Below are 15,741 nucleotides of genomic sequence, written 5' to 3' on the forward strand. Positions count from 1 at the left end.
GCCAGAGCACATTCCTTCCCAGCCAAGGTTGTCATGCTGGGTGGTCACACACCATGGGAGGAGCCTTATGACTATTTTTGGCACCATCTCCTGAGTGATATAAGCCCATTTTCTGTCATAATTTGAAGCCCCTTTCCCGTCAGTAAGGTACATGAATGCTGCTGGTTAGAGGTAGCCTCTAGTTTTGTGTTGATTTGGGCAATGTAGTTATGATTTACATTTGTGATTTCTTGAATGCCAGAGCTCTTTGCAAGCATGATTAAAGAATGTGCTTTAGCCCTAACAAGTTCAATGTTAGATATGCAGGTCAGAGGTTGGTCCTGAACACCGTAAGTGGATAGTTTTGCTTTATAAGGAGAGAGCTTGTGTGCTTTGTGCAATATGACAGCTGACTCTGTTTTCTAAGGGAGGAGTCAGATGCACATTCATGTGGATTCATTTTCAGAGCTTGTCTAAACTAGCGCAGCATCCCCTTTTGGGATTCTTTCATAACACAACAGGTACCCTTAACAATAGAGTGATACCACTTGCTGCTCTGGCCTTCAGAGTAAGTGAGGCTGCCATTAGACTGAAAGAACAATTTGTTGCTGCCTGAGAATTTAAGTTCTGTTTGTTTGGCATATTATCTTTTGTTTCTGAATTTTAGATTTTTTTTTTCTCTTTCCCAATGTGGACCCCGGAGAGAGTAGTAACTAAGATTATCCAGAACATAATGGTGGGAACACCATCAGTATTCACCAGTCAACACTAGAATTCTGAATATTGGGGGTAAGCTATAGTAAATTTCCTTCATTGTCCTTTCTGTAACACATTTAACAGGAGCATTAAAAATAACAGAATTTTATTTATCTTAGATCAGCCTTCAAATATTTCTGAAATATTTGAATATTTGGGAAATATTTCTCCAATATTTCTGCCATCTGTGGCAACCAGTAATCCATTTCTCCAGAGTCAAGAGGCAGTTTCATCATGCTCGTTCTCATTCTCTCACCATTCTCATTCAGTTGCCAAAACATTAAACAAAGAAAGATTTTTACCTTATCTTTTTTTCGTCCATATGGCAAGGTGGCATGGCTTGGGGAAAGATGCGAGCTTTGTAGCTAGCTAAGCAGTGGAAATCCTGGTTCTAACATTTATGAGGCGTAGGCCTTAGAAAATCAGTTTGCTTCTGAAACACTCAGCTTCCTCATCTGTAAGCTCGACTTGCAGGGTGGTAGAAGGAGAATGTCTCTAGCACCGCAAATATTGTACCAGGTACATATCGGATATATAGTAAAGGGTGGCTACTGGAAGTCAGGGTTAACTTGGGAAAGATAAGACTTATGGTCACCACTTGCATTTCTTCACCATTTCTATTATACATTGGTCTTTTCTGTCAAGAGGATGATTCATAGCTTTGGGTTTGGAGGAAAATATAAAAATTTCAATTCATACTATATATATTTCATTATAAAAGGGTTCATAGAAAAAGTATATGTCTATCCTGGGATCTTTGACCTCTAATTTCCCCACATTGGATACCTTTATGGATACTTTCAAGTGGTTCCATACAACAATCAGAAAGTCATCACTGGTAGCTCTGTTAACACTGTAGAAATTAATATTTAGTAATGACAACAGCCAACATTTTTTGACTGGTTACTATGTGGTAGGCTCTGTGTAAACCAGTTTATCACCATCATCTCATTTAATCTTTCTGTTAACACAGTGAGATGTGGACTGTGCCCATTTCAGAGATGGAGCACTGAGGCCCAGATAAGGTTAAATACCTATTAATAGAGCTATCAAATGCCAGAGTCAGGACTTGATCCCATTGTGACTGAGCCATACTATATGCTGTTTCTGATAGCCTTATCCATTGATCCAGCTACCTTTTCTTTTAAATACCTTTTTTCTACTTAGCCTCCAGGGTTTTTTTTTTATTCTTGTAGGAGAACAAAATAAAAATCATTATGTCTGTCTATGTAGAGTTCTATTAGTATTTATTAAATGCAGGTTCAATTAATGGCATTTGGAGCATTGACTGTGCAAAATAGAAACTTTATTATTTCTTGAGTCTTGAGCATGAAAAACCTGGACCATTTTTTTCCATTGACTTTTAAAAATGTACCCATAGATAGAAAATTCATGTTTCATTTGTGTCTTATTTTAGAAAATCAGCAAACATCTATAAGACATCTACTACTTAACATCCACTAGACCCAAGATTAGGGAAGAGTCATGGACAGAAGCATTTGACATGGTTTTAAAAGGAAGGAAAGAAATCTAAACTATAATGTTCCCAAAGGAAAGTGCAAGTAATTGAGCAAGGCTTTAGAGGGCTCCTAGAGATGTTATTTAAACTGAAAACAAAACAAAACTGTGAAAGGCATTTTCATTTCCTTGAGATTTAAAGTGAAAAGTTTGAATTCATAAGGTTGTTTTTATAACTAATCACGCCTTTTGGTACAAGATAGACGGAGCACTCAACTTGCTCTTCAGGCCCCAGGGGAGCTCACCAGTGGGCACTCTCCTAGTCTGTTCAGGCTGCTACAACAAAAATACCAGACCCTGGGTGGCTTAAACAACAAACATTTATTTCTCATGGTTGTGGAGGCTGAGAAGACCAAGATCATGGTGCCTGCAGATTTGGCGTCTGCTGAGGCCCCACTTCCTGGTTTGTAGATGGCTTCCTAGCTGTTTCCTCATGTGGGAGAAGAGGAAAGGGAGCTCTCCGGAGTCTCTTTTACAAGAACACTAATCCTATTCATAAGGGCTCTGGCCTCACAAACTAATCACCTCCCGAAGGCCCGGCCTCCTAATACCATCACCTTGGGGGCTAGATTTCAATATGTGAATGTTGAGGGACGCAAACATTCAGTCCAGAACAACCACTAATCCCAACTTTTGAGAGAAGGTCACCAGATGGAAGTATGCTGATTGGTGGGACAGAGCAGAAACAGCCCCAAAGGAGGAGGCTGCAGCAAAGATGGCAACCGGTCTGCCAAAGGTTATCCTGGAGGGACCCTGGGAGCAGGGCCAGGCGGTGCAAAGGACTGGAATGGGAAGGGAAGGCCGAAGGGAAGGGGTTAACTGAAAGCTGGTTATGGAGGGATGATGAGGGGGGGAGCATCTGGACTCTGGCCAGGCTCTGCCTGCTGACAGCCAAATAAGACTAATTTGTTCAAGAACAAGCTGGGAAGAACTGGGACTGTTCATGTGAGTGTTGTCACCCCAAAGTAAAGCCCTCTGCATTTAAGCATTCTGGGGTCCTCTCTGTCTTTCAGAAAAGTACAAGGCAATGTAGAGAATAGTTAGGGTTATAGAACGGAATGCAAATGTGATCAACCAAAAGACTGCAGCAGAAACAGTGAAGAGTGGCTGCCTCTGGGGGCAGACTGAGGGGTGAGATGGGGAAGGGGGAGGGACTTTTGCTTTTCTTCTTTCATTAAATTTTTAAACCATTTGTATATATTACTAAATTTTTTTAAATAACTGCTTGTCAAAGGGTTCAGGATTTAGAATCAAAAAGTCTTGGTTCAGGTGTCCAGTTTCAGTGCCACTTCTAGTGCCACGGGCAAGTGACACAGGCTCTCCGAAGCCTGTTTCCTTACCTCTAAATAACGCCACCCGGCCTAGGAGCCAGGAAGTGTTGTCAGGAGGAGTCAATTGAATAATGTGTGTGGAAGCTTTTTGTAAACTGCTGAGAATCAAACAAATGTGAACTCTACGTTATTGTTACTTACTTTATTAGAGGAAGTAGTTAGGTTGAAATTATAGCATGGGTGAGCATGTCTGCATTCTACTTGGGAAAGTTCATGTCATTTCAATCTCTTAAGTGATTTCAGGTCATGAGGAGGAGGAAGGATTAAATTTTTGAGCATCTACTCTCTACCCCACGCTGTTCTGAGTGCTTGACATGGGATTCGGTATTTCTCAGATTTCCCTCAGACGATCCCTGACGCGAGGAGAAAAGACTGTAGGTCTCCGGGGGTTTAGCCGCTAGTAGAAAAAGTTATGTGACCCTTACATTCTATTCTATACTATGCCTTGTTTGTAATAATTTAACAAATTTAACACTGCTGTTAATTCCAGCTCACCGGCCCTCTCTCTCCTATAGCCCCACATTCCCCCTGCTGACCACCGGGGTCAGTGGTGGGGTGTGGGGGTGTCCTCCAATTTGAAAAACACCAGGTGCTGTTTGGATGGCCTTATGTCATGCTCAGGACATTGTAAAGTAGGTGATAATATTCCAGTTCTGCTCAGCGAGGTTTCAAAGAGATCAAGTGATTTGTCCAAGGTCACATATAGCTGGTAAGTGAAAGAACTGGGTTTCACCCCAGGTTTGTTTCATTCCGAAGCATATCCTTTTGCTCGGCCCTGCCTTTAGAGGTGGAAACCCAAATGAACGTTTTATAGAGTTCCATTTTATGTGCTTGGAAAATAGAATGCAAACATCATTCTTGACTTTCTCCTAGTTTGGGTCCTTACTCATTGACGGTTTTGTCTCTGTTTTCAGCCAAAGCGCCAGACAAACCTATTCAGGTAGTTTATGTGCCCTCACATCTGTTTCACATGCTATTTGAGTTGTTCAAGGTAAGTGTAATTTAAAAACATGGAAAGAAGTCTTCATTTTAAATTACTTTGATTCAAGGCATAATGGATTCATTAGATTAGCATAAGAAAAAGGTTTTGCATAACCATTTTAAAAATTCTATTTCTGATATCCTGTGGGTTTTATAATTTGTACACTGTGAGACGAAAAATTGATGTGTGCAGTATAGTTTTCATGAATATTAGTACATATTGATTTTTAAACTTAATCGTACTTTAGTGATTTTATGTAAAATCTATACTGTTTTTTCTTCACTTATGAGATTAGAGATGCTTTTTAGTTTCCAAACCTGGCAAGGGCTTTTTTGGTGGTAGCCAGATCAAAATAAAAACATGTTTATGCATATTTATGCTTCAGAACACTAACCATGTTAGTGCATTAGTGGTTATTCCATTACTGAGAGATCCTATAGTCCTTTTACATATTTGATTCAATTCAGAAGATCTGTGAGAGGCAGAGAGGAAAGATACGGACTGGCTGGACCAAAAGGACCAAAAATCTCTTTAGATTCTATAGCTTAAGCTGTTGCTTTTGTTAACCAGTAGCTAATGGCATTTGAGCTCAACTTCCGTTTCTTCCAATGTGTGAAACACTAAATTGAACACCTGAAAAATCAGTTATGCTGATTTTCTTCCAAAAATTAGAATGTTACTGATGTAACACTTTAAGGTTGAGATGGGCATTCAATTGTGAACTTTCTCTTCAACAGCTGTGGCTTTTTCAGAAGTTCTTTTTAATTGATATTTCTTCTACTTTTTTTCAGCCAAATGATTAATTTTTGTGGGAAGCATGAATCCTTTCAGTTTTTCTGCCTTCTTTAGAGAGAAGGTGCTCTATAAATGCAGACTGATAAATAGGATTTAAAGTGCACAAATCAGCCTCTGCACAGCCTCATTACATGTGATAAAAACATTCCTCTGGGTTGAATTGAATAATTTAAACACTCTAAAGCAGAAATAAAAAAAAGGAAGGAAAGAAAGAAAAATAAATATGTAGCATGTTGGATGGGGCTAAAACTAAATGAAAAACAAAGTGTCAGGAAAATTTTCCCTTGATCTGAACACATGTTTAGCTAAGCTCTTTAGAGGGGGAAAAAATGCCATATCAATCCAACTAATATTTTCTCCACAAAAGAATTGTTGGGTATAAGTAATCTTGGGTTTGTTTCTTTTTTAAAATTGTGGTTTGTGAGTCAGTAGTATGGTTTATTAAAAAAAGGTCTTATTATTTTAGAACTCAATGAGAGCAACAGTTGAACTCCATGAAGATAGAAAAGAGGGCTACCCGGCTGTTAAAACCCTTGTTACTTTGGGGAAAGAAGACTTATCCATTAAGGTAACTGCTTTATGTGCATGCATACTTTAATTATCAGTTGATTTAATAGTGTCTAGACATTGAACAATCAGAGGGAAGGGAAGAAAACTGACATTTATTGAGTGTCTTGTTTGTACGTACTGTGCTAGATCCTTGGCTTAAGTTACCTCATTTAAACTTTATTAGAACCCTGTTATTCAGGGAGCTGAACAAGACTTCACTCCCAAGCCTGTCGGATCCCACTGTCCTACTCTGCCTCCTTTGTTTTACACTGTTCACAAAGGAACCATATTTCATTGGGAGGTTCAAAGGACTTGTACATTTTAGAGTCATCTGGTGTGTACTTTATTTAATGAGCTCATTGCCTCCTACTAACTATAGATTGACTTCCTTTTTTTGATTTTTTAACATTTTGTACACTGCAGATAAGCGACCTAGGTGGCGGTGTCCCACTTCGAAAAATAGATCGTCTTTTTAACTACATGTATTCAACTGCTCCTAGACCTAGCCTGGAGCCTTCAAGAGCTGCCCCTTTGGTAAGCATCTTAAACTGCTGCTGAAGGAGAGATCATTGACGTGGGGAGGGATTCGGAGAGAGCTTCTCGTCTCCCCAGATAGTTGTCCTCTTTGAATTAGGATGTTTCCTGTACAGTTTGGAGGAGGGGGAATTTTTTGCCTCAGCTACTTGCTTTGTGACTCCTCTGGACTTAGATTTCTTCTCTAATTTGTGTTTAAGAAACACCCTGAGCTGAGTGCCTTACTCCCAAATGCGGAGCAAAAGCATTTCACTGTGGTAAGATTGCTACCAGAGCGCCGTTTAGCACCTAGCACTACCCTTGGAGCGGGTGGAAGTTACTGGTGGGTGAGCGAAGGGGCAGCACAGGCTGTATAGCTGCAGCTTGGTCCTGTGCACCTTGGCGCCGCACACCATAGACGCTCGAGAATCACCTAGTGCCTTTGAATCTCCACCATCAAATTTGTTTATATAATTAAAATGTTAAATTATGGAAACATTAAATTTTTATATTAAATAACATTAGCGTGAAACATACAGGTGGTGTATGCATTCTCAGAGCCCTTTCTGTCTCACTCTGGAAATAACCTTCAGCCCTATTAAGACAGTGAGAAAAAGCCTCTGGTTACCATGGTAGCATTTAGATCCCGGTAGGGCCACACTTTCTTCCCCTGCTGAGTGTTTCTAATTGACAAACAACAATTGAACCCTTTGTCATTAAACACAGTAACATATCTATCAGTCTGCAGAATGGTTCAGGGTATAAATTAAGTTTCATTTAAAAGTCCTACCTGACGGATAAGCACATAAGATTATATTTTATTTGTATGAATAAAACCAAACATTTTACATTGTTTATTTGAGACAGTCTGTTAACTCAGCATGTCGAAAACATAGAGGAAGTCATTTATATCAGATTCAAGAAAATTCGTGAAAGACTGAATTTGAAAGGCATTGCCTTGACCAGGCTCCTACTTAAATAAACATCAAAAGACAAAAAGACACTATAAACAAATCTAGTGCCTTCCCCAGTTGTTTAAAAGGAATTTGGATCATCTCTTCCAGGTCTTAAAATAGCATCTTGAGGATAACTGTTATGTCAGAGTTGGTTTTCTTTCTTTCTTTTTTTTTTTTAATCAAACTGGGAAATTCAAGTAAGAGACCTTAAAAAATTATGTGTCTACCCTCCCATTGTATAGAGGAGGAAACGAGGAAATGACCTTACCCAAGGTCATCGAGCTAACTAATGGCAGAGCCAGTGCTGGCTATGTTTGTGTTCTTTCCGGTGTACCATGTGGCCTCTGCCTTTGAAGAAGGCTTCCACTAGTGGCTCTCCCGGTTAGGAAACTGTCCTCAGCTTTAAAGCGGGTACAGGATACATACTACTGGAAAACAATTTCCTCACCAAACAACGTAGTTTTACACCTCTGTTCCTTGACACATGTATTTCTTTTTTGAGGGTGTCTGCTCAGCTAACTCCTACTGACCCTTTGACATTCTGAGAAACCTTTTCTGGACCTCACCAAATCCGAGGTCGAGGCCCCTCCTCTGCATTCCATGGGAGTCTGGGCATTGGCCTCAGAGTTCTCAGCTGTTCCTGTTGGACATGAGGGCAGGGTATGGGCCTTGCTTTAACACAGGAGGCAGATTTCCTCAGGTGTCTTTCTGAAATATGCCGGGTTCTTTGCTGTGGTTCCTTCAGTCACTACTATGGCTGTCTCATCTTCACTGCTGGCCATATTCAGCCAGTCCTAAAGCCCTTAAATGATAGGGTACATTCTTTCCCCTTCCCCTGCCATTTCAGTTAGGCCCAACCCTGAGGATCCAGGAGAGGTATTAGAAAATGGCAGAAATCCATGTAACTTGGTAAAATTGCCGCTCTTAGTAGCCGTAATACCAGCTTCCATTTATTTATTTTTACTATGTGTTAGGCACTATGCTAAGACTTTATGCTTATTATACCATTTAATCCTTATAGCAGCTCTCAGGTAAGCTTTTTATTACATGTTCAGATGAGAAAACAGTCTCAAAAAGTCACACAGAAAGTGGATTTCAACTGGGTTCTTTCCTGACTCTAAGGCCCAAGCAGCCACAACTCTACATGTGCATGACCTGACCCCTCTGCCCTCCGTCCTTAACCTTGTGGATAGACTTAATCAGAGGTGACAAAGCTTGGTAGCACGGCATCTCCCCCCTCCGCTACCATCACAAAAGTTATTGCATTTAGTCTCAGTTATTCTCATTGTTCTCGCCCATATCTAAGACCTTGGAGATCTTTTTTTTAAAAAAAAAAAAAAAACACCTGTTATTGACAGGGTTCTATCAGGGTTCATATGTCCTATATGCCATAGAGACATAGAGGGTACTGGAAGTTTTGTCTCTAAAATATATAAACTACGATATATCAAAATACTGTAACATTCCCAGAACCTTAGGAAGTTGCCTCTCAGAAAATTTTCAGTGTTTTAGCCTTGTTACTGGTAGATTTGAACTCCTGTGCTATTAATTTTCACTTCAAAGAACAAGGAAATCTGATAATGGAACTTTGAAATGATGTTTAGTTTTGTTATCGGATAAAATTCCACTTGATTTGGGATTTGCTTTTAAAAAAGGACTAAAACTTTGCTTTAAAATACTAAAAGAACATTAATCAAAAATTGGAATATTTCTATTATTATCCAAACATATAAGGAGTGTTTTTACAGGGTGAAAATAGATTGTCATAGATGAGCATGTACATCATTGTAAAGGCTGAATCATTAACTTATTTGATTTAAATCGAATCAAGAATTTGTTTTAATCTTGTGTCAATGGTCCTCATGTGAAACATGTTAGCATTTGTGCTTGTCTCACTGAATTAATTTTCTTTTCTCAATAGGCTGGATTTGGTTATGGTTTGCCAATTTCTCGTCTATATGCTAGATATTTTCAGGGAGATCTAAAACTGTATTCCATGGAAGGAGTCGGTACCGATGCTGTCATTTATTTGAAGGTACTACATTTTGATTCTGTTACTATAAAGGCATCTTTACTTTTTAAAGCTGTAAGGTCAAATCACTAATCGAGAATAGCACTGTATCATCTCTCCCATTTAGCTCAGATTTACTTCAGTTTCACGTGAAGACCGTGTTATACCTCACCCTTGGTTTTATGTTCAAGCATAGCAAAATATGAAACATGGAGATACAAAAATTAAAATATTGATTTTTAACAAAATAATTCTAAATTTTGATTTTTAAAAATTGCATGTCCATTTGAAAGGGCTAATCTAAAAGGAGGCAGATTTTCATAATTTGAAGTCTTTTATTTTAAAAACTCACTGGCTTTCCCAAAGTTACAAGAATTCAGGAATCATAATATGATTATATAAAAGGTAAATCTAATAACAAAATTCACCGTAGCACAGTTTTTCTCATTCATTGGTGGTGGTAGAATATTTGGAGCATTTTTTGAATAGGTGATATAGGCACATAATAAAAATTTTAAAGCTACAAAAGGGAAAAACTAAATCCCTGCCACTGGCCCTAAACTACCAGTTCTCTTCCCCAGAGGTAGCCACAAGTCCAGGTTTCTTATGGATCCTCCTAGACTTGATTCTGCATTTATAAACATATGAGAAAAAATCTAATTTTTCCCCCACATAAATGAAAGTTCAGCACCTTGCTATTTTTTTGTTTTTTTTTTTTTAGTTTCCACCAATATGTCTTGGAGATCTTTCCACATCAGTTCATATAGAACCGGCTCATTCTTTTTAACAGTGACAAAGTATGCCACCACAGGTTATGCATCCCTAATCCAAAAATCTGAAATCTGAAGTGCTCCAAATATCTGAAATATGAAATGCTCCAGAATCCAAAACTTTCTGAGTGGCAACATAATGCTCAAAGGCCATGCTCATTGGAACATTTCAGATTAGGGATGCTCAACCAGAAAGTATAATGCAAATATTGCAAAATCCAAAAAAAAATTTGTAATCTGAAATGCTTCTGGTTCTGAGCACTTTGAATACGGGATACTCAACCTGTATACGTGATGCCATAATTTAACCAGTTATTTGAAGTATTTATCTTTGATGCCAATGCATCTAAATGATGTGATATCTGATATCACTTCATGGTGTATGTTTATAAATCTGATATGTTTGAGACTTTATTTCTTCCTGGACCCTTTGGGAGAACAGTTGCCTACTATACAATAGTGTTTGGTCTAAGAATATATAGTCAAAACAGTTGAGCATCTTAAAGAGGTATTAACAGAATTAAAATATGTTTTGTTCTGGTCATGTGTACTTCAGTACTGGTTTTGAATGAGTGAATGTTTTTATTCCTTTAAAAAGAGCTTCAAGTTTTTCCTGGCCAGTCTAAGTAAACTACTAAAATATAATTTTGATATAATTTCAAAAATATGCATTAAGGTTTCTGATGTTTTAAATAGTAAAATTTAGGTAAATATTTCACATGAGAAAAATGCCACTGTGGACCTTTGGTGTATATTTTTGTTTTTCCAATAGGCTCTTTCAAGTGAATCATTCGAGAGACTTCCAGTTTTTAATAAGTCCGCATGGCGCCATTACAAGACCACGCCTGAAGCTGATGACTGGAGCAATCCCAGCAGAGAACCTAGAGATGCTTCCAAATACAAAGCTAAACAGTAACGTACCACTTTGATTTCCATTATAAAGTATCTGATTTGTCCCCAGAGTGTATTAATACCATCTAGGTGATTGACTGTTACTTTCACCTAAGTTTTCTTTGCAGTTTTATCACTGGAAAAGCAAAGTGATCCCTAGAGAAAGAAAGATTGGAGCACTTTTCACCCCAGACAGAAAGATAGCAAGAATTGGGTAGCCAGAGTAGCCATTGAGATAGAGGTCCCACTGTTCCAGGAATTCTCGTATTGTAGAGGTATTAACAACAGAGAGCAGGGCTTTGGCCTGCCATGAATTTTGTTTAAAAAGCAATTAAGCTAGCACTCTGGGAGGCCAAGGCGGGTGGATTGTTTTGAGTTCAGGAGTTCGAAACCAGCCTGAGCAAAAGCGAGACCCCGTCTCTACTAAAAATAGAAAGAAATTAATTGGACAACTAAAAATATATAGAAAAAATTAGCCGGGCATGGTGATGCATGCCTGTAGTCCCAGCTACTTGGGAGGCTGAGGCAGTAGGATTGCTTGAGCCCAGGAGTTTGAGGTTGCTGTGAGCTAGGCTGACGCCACGGCACTCACTCTAGCCTGGGCAAAAGAGTAAGAAAAAAAAAAAAAAAAAAAAAAGAAGCAATTAAGTTTGCAATTTGCCATCATCCTTAGAGATTGACAGAAGAATGTTTACAGAAATGTCGTGGGTTCGAACTGAAAAAAATGAAGTTAAAATTATCAATCAAGATTAAAAAATGTGGTCTATCCATACAATGGAATATTATTTGGCCTTAAAAAGGAAGGACATTCTCACATATGCTACAACATGGATGAACCTTGAAGTCATTATGCTAAGTGAAATAAGCCAGACACAAAAGGATAAATACGTGATTCCACTTATATGTGCTACCTAGAGTAGTCAGATTCACAGACAGAAAGTAGAAGTGTGGTTGCCAGGGCCCCGGGGTGGGGGGGGAGAGGAAATGGGGAGTTGTTTCATGGGTGCAGAGTTTCAGGTTGGGAAGATGAAAAGGTTCTGGAGATGGATGGATGGCGATGGTTGCACAACAGTGTGAATGTACTTAATGCCAATGAACTGTACACTTAACCATCGTTAAGTTCAATGTTATATATAGTTTGTCACAATAAAAAAATTTAAAAACAAGGAAAAAATTATCACAGAATAAAAAGTTTCACTATTTTATGGTAATAAGAAACATAATCCGATCTTTGGCTTTCAATTTTTTTCTTCTGACTACCTTTAAGCTCTAACTCTACTAGCAACAGTAAGGATTCTGTTTCTTTGTTTAAGATAATCTTTTATTAATAGAAAAGTAGTATATGTGCATTATAAAAAATTAGAAAACATAAATAAGCCAAAAAAGAAAGGAGAAACCACTGTGTTCCCACAACCCAGAGATTGCCACCGTTCCAGCTTTTTGTCTGTTCTTCCAGATGTTTTGCTATTTGTATACACATGTATTTTTCCCCAAATGAGATCACACTGTTCATACTGTTTTACAACCGGCTTTTGTTTCATTCAACCATCCCTATCTTTCCATGATAATAAATTTTCATCTCATTCAAATTCCTTTGATTTATCTAAACTGAGATCTCTTCCAGGACCACATAATACATCTGGGTAATCTCAAGTTGTTTTTAAGCCAGTACATTTTGTTGTTCAGAGACCATGTCAGTTCTCTTGCAAAATGTCCCACCTCGATTTGCTTGCTTCTTTAAAATGTCATTTGGCTTGTTCCCCATTCCCTGTATTTCCTGTAAACTGGAAGCTGATTAAGGCTAATGGAGAAATTTTTGCTAGAATATTCCATAAGCACTGTTGCATTACACTATAAGACCCATGATAGCTGGTTGATCCCCCATTAAGTGATGTTAAGATTGACCATAGTTTAGGTGATGGCTGTCTGATCCCTCCTCGGCATAGTTATTTTTCCCTTTTTCACTAGAAAGTAATCCATGTGGTATGTTGGCACCATACAAACGTATCCTTACCCATCAGCCATTCACCTAATGATTTTTACCCCCATTGATTATTTTGACTCGATTTCAAGGTAAGAAGTTGGGTTAAAAGCCGCCATCAATGATGACAAGTGAGTTTATGGCTCTGTCATTTTGAGTATTAAGGATATTATAGATTTTTATTACTTTGATATGTTTTAATCAGTATTTATATTTATTGAAGCATAACATGTAGTAGTAAAGTGCACAAATCTTAAGTTTACAGCTTGATATATTTTTACATCTGTATTTGTAGTGCCCCAAAAGTCCCCTTTCGAATCAAACTCCTCTCCCTCCCCACTCTCCACCATGTAACCATTTTTCTGTCTCTGTCACCATAGATTCTCTTCTTGAACTTAAAACAAAAGTAACATAGTGCGCACCCTTTTTGTATCTGGCTTTCTGTGAGTTTCATCCATGTTATTGTACATAGTCGTGCTTTTCCTTTCTGATGCTTAAATTGGCTCACTTTTGGCCAGTGGGAGCTATTTCAAGCTGGATCCTCTGTATTCCATTGACATAAAACCATTAATCTTTGAAAGTTTTCTTGCCCAAGATGATGTCCCAACCTTACGTCTTCTGTGCCCCTGTCCTGGAATCAACCATTTCCCCCAAGGAGACCTGTTTCTTTTTAATCAGTATTAGAGACTGTAATCCGGGAGTTGAGAGTGTTTATTATACCTTTCCTAGACCCTTTTTCTGGACGGAGATACACACAAACACACACATATATAATGTTCATATTTATATCTTTATTCTCTTAACATTGCAGTTTCTCCCTAATGTATTTTAATTGTATATATTTCTTCTCACCCTGAAAACCTTGATTCTTGATATCCCCAACATAATGCAACAGAAAGATATTTGTACATAAATATGTTAATAGTTTATATATCAATAGCTTTGCAATTTTGTACCATTATAGTAGCATTGGTCTTTTCTGATAAGTAATATAAAGGGTATCTATATTGGTGTTTATTTTTTTCTGTGGAAATGTCATGATGGACGTCAGTGCATTATTGCTGGACTGGCCACTCATCTCAAATGACAAAATTTAGAAGAGTTTGGTTTATACACACACCCCATTCGTGGCTGAGATTAAGGTAAACCAGCTTGAAATACCTGGATCAGATCAATTTCCCTCGATTCCATTTTCATTTTGTGTGTAAGTCAAATAGCATGTTCAGCATCCTTGTGACCAGTTAATTCAAAGTATTGTTCTCATCAGTGGAGTAATTTGAGTAGTGCAAAAGCTATCTTTATAAATAATAAGGTCTGTTTTGGTTGCAAAAGGTAGCCTCAATTGAATATTGTTTTAAAGGTGATTCTAAAACTCTAAATAGCTTAGCAGGTTGTATGCTAATTAAATATGAGTCTTAATTTCCAATATGTTATTAGACAGACAAATTTTAGTAGAAAGCCATTTTTAGAAGTCTAAAATGCTTAGCCTGACAATTAAAATTGCTAAACTATACAAATAAAATAATCGGTAGACATTTGGGGAAAGTGTTTAGTAGTTCTGATAAATTCACTAGGTGTTTATATGTGAGAAATTCTAAGAAAATTTATTCTTAAGGAAAATTTTCTTAGAAATTGTAAGAAAATTTATTTGCTAAACAGTTTTTTAGTAACAGCTTTATTGAGATTCACATACCATAAAATTCACCACTTTAAAATATACGATTCAGTGGTTTTTAGTATACTGAGAGTTGTGCAACCCTCCCTACTATCTAATTTTAGAATATTTTCATCACCCCAAAAAGAAACCTCATACCCATTAGCAGTCACTCTCCATTTCTAATCAGGGTTTTAACTGAGAGTAAAGAACCATTTTAAAGTATATGTAAGTAATTAAGTGGTAATTCTTTTTCTGTGGTAACCATAAAAAATAATTCAGAGATAAGGCAAGGGTTTTTGGATTAGTACTATAACTAAATGTTCTAAGTCAGTCTTGGTTAAAACAGAGGAGGTTGTACTCATAAACTCACTATGGATATTCCCATTATTTTCTTTGTAGGGACAAGATCAAGACTAATAGAACTTTCTAAAGAACTGAATGCTCTGGTCCTCTCTGTGAAGAAAGATTATCATCTGCAACTCAACCAGAGAGGACTCCTTCCACCAACTCTGAGCGTGGCACCATAGTTATTCATTCCTAGTGCTTGAATATGTATTGTCTCCATACCAGCTGGACCTTTCTATGGAGTTTTTCCTGTAGTTACTTCAGATCTTCCACTAAAGTAGTAGCTGGAGTAATTTTGCATAGTGTCTTGCTGCGGTGTGGTTGGCGCCTGTCACAGAAGAGCACAGAGCCTCCCTGGAGCTCTCGTGCCCCGTGCTCTCCATCTCGTCCTCGTAGAGTCTCTAGTGTCTATAGTGCCCCCAGGGTTTGAGCTCCTCCCCCATTCCAGGAACAGCAGATCCTACTGTTGCTCTTTGTGACCAAATACCGTATTTGTCCCAAACCTCCAACTAGGGCCTGGAGAACTGGGAGGTAGAAGACATCAGCTGAGCATGCCTTGAGGATTCAGTCCCAGGGCCCTTCCTCACTCCTGTGCATCCCTCCTCCACTCTCTGATTTAGACTCTGCCTTCTTCCATCTGATCGGATTCTCATTGTGAGGTGTGGCTACTTCCATGTTAGATCTTACTCATTGATGCCTTGATTTTA

At 38.2% G+C, this 15,741-nt stretch overlaps 1 protein-coding gene across 1 annotated transcript in view; it reads left to right on the forward strand.

Moving 5' to 3' along the window:
* Positions 1 to 15,459, forward strand: part of PDK3 (pyruvate dehydrogenase kinase, isozyme 3) — a 29,476-nt gene extending 14,017 nt beyond the window's left edge. Inside the window, exons 3-8 of the mRNA XM_012656347.1 lie at positions 4,499 to 4,575; positions 5,828 to 5,929; positions 6,334 to 6,444; positions 9,301 to 9,414; positions 10,933 to 11,072; positions 15,089 to 15,459. Coding sequence (XP_012511801.1) covers positions 4,499 to 4,575; positions 5,828 to 5,929; positions 6,334 to 6,444; positions 9,301 to 9,414; positions 10,933 to 11,072; positions 15,089 to 15,119 — 575 coding nt within the window. The 3' untranslated portion in view covers positions 15,120 to 15,459. The remainder of the gene's footprint in view (positions 1 to 4,498; positions 4,576 to 5,827; positions 5,930 to 6,333; positions 6,445 to 9,300; positions 9,415 to 10,932; positions 11,073 to 15,088) is intronic.
* The last annotated feature ends 282 nt before the right edge of the window (positions 15,460 to 15,741 follow it).

Source organism: Propithecus coquereli, unplaced genomic scaffold (genome assembly GCF_000956105.1).
Source record: "Propithecus coquereli isolate 6110/MARCELLA unplaced genomic scaffold, Pcoq_1.0 Scaffold50, whole genome shotgun sequence".
Classification (NCBI taxonomy): domain Eukaryota; kingdom Metazoa; phylum Chordata; class Mammalia; order Primates; family Indriidae; genus Propithecus; species Propithecus coquereli.